At 43.4% G+C, this 6,732-nt stretch overlaps 1 protein-coding gene across 1 annotated transcript; it reads right to left on the bottom strand.

Moving 5' to 3' along the window:
- Positions 1-472: 472 nt before the first annotated feature.
- Positions 473-6,432, bottom strand: LOC128091234 (ly6/PLAUR domain-containing protein 2-like). Its single transcript, XM_052704292.1, has 3 exons — positions 6,368-6,432; positions 2,877-2,996; positions 473-1,949 (listed from the first exon to the last, which is right to left on the bottom strand). The coding sequence occupies exons 1-3, from the start codon at positions 6,417-6,419 to the stop codon at positions 1,738-1,740; spliced, it is 384 nt and encodes a 127-aa protein (XP_052560252.1). The 5' UTR covers positions 6,420-6,432; the 3' UTR covers positions 473-1,737.
- Positions 6,433-6,732: the final 300 nt, after the last annotated feature.

Below are 6,732 nucleotides of genomic sequence, written 5' to 3'. Positions count from 1 at the left end.
AGTGAGATGCAGGATGCTCACCACCAGCACCAGTGGCATAAGGAAGGCATTGGTCCCCACCCACAGCATCCTTGTTTGCAGCCACCTACTCACGTTGCAGCTCTGAGTTCAACTGTTTTCCCCTTGTTTCCTGCAAGACAAGGAAAAAAATCCCACTTCTCCCTGTGCATGCCCTAAATAAGCATTCTGTAACCATTCACTGTCTTTTACCCTTCTACTGCCCTTCTCCCCCTTCTCTCCCATCAGCCTTTAATCTAGCTCTTGCAAGGAGTGTTTCTCTCCTCCTCGGTTTGTCCTCTTTTGTAGTTCTCTCCCTCCCTGGCACTTCTCTACTTATCCAGACCTTGATATGCAGGAAATTTTCCAAAGACATGCTGAGCATACAAGAAAGACACTGCAGGCTGAAAACTGGAAGATCCAACTTTATTCACTGGGTTCTCATCCAGAAAGCCCCCTTTTTACTCTTAGATTTTCCTGGATGGTGTTTTTTTTCTAGATGTCTGTTATGGAGATAGAGTAAAAACTGAGTTTGCCACAAAGGACATGGCAGAAAAATTATGAATGTGTTAGGACAGTTCATGGGATGTACTCATGCTGCCCTTTGCCTCTTTCATTCCCTGAATGAGCCAAGGAATAAGACTAGTGAGAAATGCTTGTTCCTCAGCTTTCCCTTCCCAAAAACATCTATAAGCTGGGCATGCCTAACTTGTTTGGATCTGCTTCCACTCCTGTTTTTACAGTAGTCAAAGCATCAAAACCAAATTATTGTGTTGCTCCAAGGGAGAATTGGAGCAAATCCCCAGCACTGAGTGGAGCCACCGATTTTTCCCAAAGCTGAGGTCTGAAATAGTCATTGCTTTTCCTTTCCCATCATCCCTGCAGAGAAAGAATGGGGAAGGACAGAGTAATAGGAGAAATTGCTAGGAACAGTCTGTGAAACATCTGGAAGGAGAAAGCCAGGGACTATGATTGCAACCTGAGCTCAGGCAAAGGGCTGATGGGAGTTCATTCTGCTCAAACTCCTTGACTTGCTTTTATCAGTTTAACTAGCCTCAAGTGCTTCATCCTGAACATCTTTTGAGCTTTTCAGAAACATGTCCCATCTCCATGCATGAAGGCTGAGCCCTTCTGAACCCATTCCATAACATTCTGGACAGATTTAAGAGCCAGCTCCTTCCAATTGAATACTGCGCTTTGTTGAGTACTGGGAAGGTTGCAACATCCATCTGGCTCAGGAGATAGCACCCAGTGTGGAAAGAAAGTAAAGGAAGATCTTGATGAAGAGTTGCAGGTATTTGGGGGATTTTGCATTAGGTTATTGTCACAGATGTACACTGTGTGGGAGCTGGGGAGATCCGTTGTGTCCAGTGTGAGTACAGCCCCTGCTCTTGCTCAAGCCCAGTGTCACAGCCCAGTCCCTCATGCTGCTCAGAGCCACCACTCTCTTTATCCACCTCTGCTCCCCAGTGAAGAAAGCTGCAAGGTGAGATGTGGATTCTGGGAAACAGAAGCAACCATAGGTGAAGAACATCTGTTTATATCAGCTGGAAAGTGGAAATTTGACGATTTTAGTTCTGAATGCCCAAACTTTTGGCTTGAATCCCATTGAATTCATAGCGCTGAAGATGGGTGAAGACACACATGAGTGAAGAAGTTTTCCCAGGGTATCTCAAAGTTCACATCTTGGCAGAGAGAGGAGTGAGAATGCTTTGACTGGAGCACAGATACCCATCAACATCACAGAGCACACTGGAGGAGCGTGCCAAAAATCATGGCCATCACACCCAGCGCTGCAGAGCTGCTTCTCTCCCCCTTGCTGCTCCTGGTGTCTTCAGTGCAGAGGTCAGTGTAGCAGCATGTTGTTGGTCTATTTGACCCTATCCCTTCATAGGTGACACACTCCTCTTCACAGCTTCTTGTGACGGTGATGTTGCCAAAAAACGGGTAACCTGGAATGGATGCATTGGAGAAGTAGAAGAGAGAACAAAATGGTGAAGGGAAATACAAACATCTGGCTTTGAGCAACGCTGCCTTTGTCGAATGGACAGAACTTGAAGGCACAGTGTTTATAGGTCAACAAAGACAAATAAAGGGGGCACCATCTTTAATATACTTGTACCTGTAATCCAAACTGCTCTTTAAGGAGCAGGTCCCCTGGATTTCTCTGCTGCCTCCCACTCTCCTTTCTGTTCCTTCCAAATTTATTCTAGTGCAAACAAATAACACAAGTTTCTGCATGTTTTGTTCAGGTGGGTTGCTCCTGCAATAGTTTTGCATAGGAAATGGAAATGTCAAGAAGCACTGGTATAATACTAGCATGCTGAAGTTGTTTTTTTCTCACTGGTGCTAAGTGAGAATGTCTACAAACAAGGAGTCCTTGTGCTTCTGCAATATGTTTTCACACATCTGACATTTCAGGATCTGTAATGCATAGGAGTAGGAAAGGCATAACAAAATAAGTGGATTGAGTCCTGTGTGCTTCACTATGAAGCTCTGAGTTCAATGGACTTTTCTCCTTCTTACCCTGGATAACTCCGCAATGATTCTTGCAGAGAAGTAAAGAATAACCCAAGCTGGGGAGAGGGAAGCATGGAGTAAGTTTGTAAGATTGTTCAGTTCACAAAGGATTCATCTTGCTCCAAGATATTGGATATTGGATGCAATGGATATCAGGAAAAATTTCTTCCAGAAGGTGTGGTAAGGTAGTGGAACAGGGTACCCAGGGAAGTGATGGAGTTGCTGTTTCTGGAGGTGTTCAAGGAACATGGAGATATGGCACAGAGGGACATGGTTTAGTGGACATGGTGTGGATGGGTAGAACTAGGCTTAATGACCTTCGTGTTCTAGCACCATTCAAAGAAAGCAATGAGACTTACCTAAGTCTACAGAGTGCAGAGTTGTTGTGCACACCTTGGCTCTCGGGGGACATTCTGTGGGTGTTCTGCACTTGGAAATGTCCATTGGCTCCTTGCATGTGTAGCACTGCAAGGACTGGGCTGCAGAGGGGAACAAAACATTTTTGAGTTGGTCACAGAAGCAAAGACAGCAAGTCTATTGTAGAGAATGTGTTATGGTAACTGCTTCACCCCCCCACTCAAGATGCACAGACCCTGGAAGCTGGAGCCAGTGGCAAAACTTGGGTATGTCAAGGGCAAAGACCAAACCCCAGCATCCAAGGATGAGGCTGATAATGCAGAGAATTGGGCATTATCACTGCTTTCTGGGCTCAGCAGCCTGAAAAGAGCAGATCTACAGGGAACTTCTGCTTGAGCAGCTTTAATAAAATCCTTGGAGGAGTTTGGCCCATCAGCTGTTTAGGGATCCATGGCTGTGACTATTCACATGTGTTACAGCATGGTAGTTTGCTGTTGTTCTACAGACTCAAAGAATAAGGTAATATAATTTCCTTAAAACTAATCAAATTCTAGATTTAGGGAACTGATCTGGCCTGAACTGGGACACTTTTGTATTTTGTGCATCCTGTATAAGCTGTGCTGCAATACAGAGAGTGAAATAGCTCCTTCTGCTTAGAGCAGCATTCGTCTGTAGTTCCTTCATCCACAGAGACAGTCACTGAAGTTGAATTTTCAGGGCTCCATTCCACTTGTTTAGAGGGTTTTCTGAACAGCTTAGTAAATGAAATTTCAGAGCTGTACCAGAGATCCTAAGGGTTGAATGTGGCCTAAAAACTCATCAGGGGCTGCTGTTGTTTTTTTTTTGAAAGAGGTGATGCTACAAAGCAGTGGATGTCGACACACGGACTCCTTTACATAAGCCTTGATCACAGCAATTGCTCAAAAGTCTTGCTACTAGACCTGCCCATCCACAGCCAAAAGATTCTGAGTGTGCATATTTTTCAGTCATGCTGGTGTGACTTTACATCAGAAAGCAGCCCACTTTGATGTTTTCTGTGCTACGCATCTTCCAGCAATGCAGCAGCTGATGAATCACGCAAATGTTTCCACTGCCATCTATTGATAAAACAGCAGAAAGATGATGTATTCTTGGCACTAGTTCTGCTGTTATAGAGAAACTCCTGGGACTATGCGATAAGGATAAATATTTTTGAAGGCAGTTGCTTGAACACCCAGTGACAAAATGGATTTCCAAGGCATCTATCTCTCTTAGCACCACTTTTGAAAAACTCAGCCGTGCAACAGAACCTTCATGATGCAGAATTTTCTCTATCCTCTTTTGCAAAGGCAGAAAGAACTTTTTAGCTTGAGTTTACCCAATTTGAGGGTTTTTGAGGATAGCTTTGGAATGATCCACAAGAGATTTTTTTTTTTTAATGCATATTTTTGATATCTTAACATGTTGTGCATGTGGGAGAAAAATCAGAAAGTTTTCAACCTTGCAAATACAAGGATGCTTTTGGGTGTGAAGGACCAGCTTGTGTATGGGTGTATGGGTGGAGCAGTGCCAGTTCAAATCATCTGAGGAACTGCTCTGTGATATGTGGGTCGAGCTGATTTCCAAACCTCACCATTTTGGATGGGTGGACATCTGTACTGTATTATGTTTAATACAATTAATTAATTACTGACATCTGTACTGTATGATGTTTTCTGGAGGAATTAATTCCAGTTAAGAGTAGATTTAAGTGAGAAAGCCATCATCCCTCTGCCTCTTATTATTTCACTGCATCTATGTGGAGACATTTCTTTTGTGGGAAGACTGTAGTAGAAGAGGAATGTCCAGAATTGTCAGGACAAGAGCAGAAGAGATGAACTGAGCATTGAGGAGAGTGCTATGTCCTGACCCAAGGCAAATAACCATTGTCCATCATTGTCCAATGACACTTTCTACCCCTTCGTTTTAAAATTCTGGAAGGTTAGTAATTTTTCTTGGGCCATGTGCAAGCATGTTCAAAGTATAGATTCGATACATATATAGTAAAGAAACAAACACTAATTTCTGCATTACTTCATGTGGTTCAAGACTTGTTATATCTCAAAGCTTGTGTAAATATTAAAATTTAATGAACATTTCTTTGATTAAACCAATACAACACTCGAAATATAGAAAAGTAATCAGTAACAGACACAAGTCAAATAGATCCACTTGTTACAGGCATATTCCTGAGCTGCAAGTGCTGTCAAACCCAGTTGCTTCCCACTGCATCATCCCAGAAAAGCCATGTTTGCCCCAGCCTCAACTATAAAGCAAAGGGTGTTGATGCTACTCTGCTCCTGTAAATTTCTTCAAGACCAGTGGATGAAAACCTTCCCTGCCAGCTCCTTAGCAATGCAATTAAACCCAGAACAAGTCTGGATGGAAACAGAAATGTAATATACCATCTGTGAAGAGTCTTGAAAGGAGAAATAAAACAAACTAAAAAAAAAAAAACCATACACGCACTGAAATGTAATAAATTACAGTAACTATATACAAGTATCTGTATCTTTCTTGATTCAGCTCTATGGTGTGTTGTTCAACTCAGAGCATGTAAGGAAATGAATTCAGATTTGGGTTTGCTTCAGAGATATAGGGAAGGAAGAATGAGGATAAAAGGAATAAAACAATACAATGCAGCTTGAGACAAGACTCAATACTTCTGTGCATAATGTTTGCAAGGTGTACGCCTTTCAGCCATCTTCACTGGCAGCCCTGTTGATGATCTTCATGTAGTAATGCCCACATGGCATTGAGAGTGTTCAATTCCCACCCAGGCTGCTTTTCCTTTGAGATCTGTCAGAGTCCCATCAAAGCTGACAAGGGATTTCTGGTGACCATGGGATAGAGGATGAAAGCCACAATGTTTGTGTCTCTCTAAGAATGACCCATTTAAAAAGAAGTGGAGATATTTGCAGTAGATCACAGAGAGGGAGAGAGGATAACAATAACTGGACTCTACGACCAGCTTGGCTGAGACTCTGATCCAATAGAGTCCATACCCAGACAGACCCAAAGGAATTTCCTATTTCTACCTATCGCCTAACATCTTTAAATTACTTTAAAGACTGGAATCTATTGGTTTCATTAACCTTCACAAAGTTCCTGGAGTTATTTGTCATACTCTCACCCATTTCTATCCTGATGACTAAAGACCTCGCCCGCACTTGTGCTGCCCTGTACCACGTGTCCTTCATCCCTTAGCCTTACGAAAACTAATGTCAGTCCCTTCCACCCTGAGATCCAGTGTGAATGGGAATGGCAGACACAAGATCACTCATGGGTCTGCTTTCTGCTCTCTATGAGAGGCATCACAGTTCTCCCCAACAGGAATGAATATCTCTTTTCCTCTATCTGTTAATATTTTCAAATAAATTAAAACATCATTTGTCCTACCAGGTCTTTCTGAATTGCTGCCTTTCCCCTCCCCTCCCAGGCATTTCCCAGAGGGTCAAGAATGCAGCAGTCTTACCCAACTCTATGCATGCCAGGCCAAGCAGCAGCCCCACCAGAGGCATCTTCATGCTGAGAGTAGATCCGTGCAACAAGGGCAGTAAGGTTGAGCTGCTCCTGGGTAGCTTTATATCTCTTTCCACCCTCCACCTCCTCTTGATCCTGTGGGCGGATTCCCCTGGGTTTAACAGAGGGGAAGCCCAGCTCCAGCCTGGATTGGGATTTGCAGAGGAGTGAGTTCCTGGAGAAGGTGACATCACCGCAATGAGCAGACTCCAACCATACCTCATCTCCTCTTCAGGTTTATGACCTGAGGCTGGTCCCATGGAAAAGAAAAAACAGCCTGCACTGCAAGCACACAAAGGTGCTTGGATAGGGAATGTG

The sequence above is a fragment of the Tympanuchus pallidicinctus genome, unplaced genomic scaffold (assembly GCF_026119805.1).
Source record: "Tympanuchus pallidicinctus isolate F22 unplaced genomic scaffold, pur_lepc_1.0 scaffold5, whole genome shotgun sequence".
Taxonomy (NCBI): Eukaryota; Metazoa; Chordata; class Aves; order Galliformes; family Phasianidae; genus Tympanuchus; species Tympanuchus pallidicinctus.
Note: the sequence above shows the minus strand (reverse complement) of the source record. Positions and strands in the feature narration are given on the sequence as shown.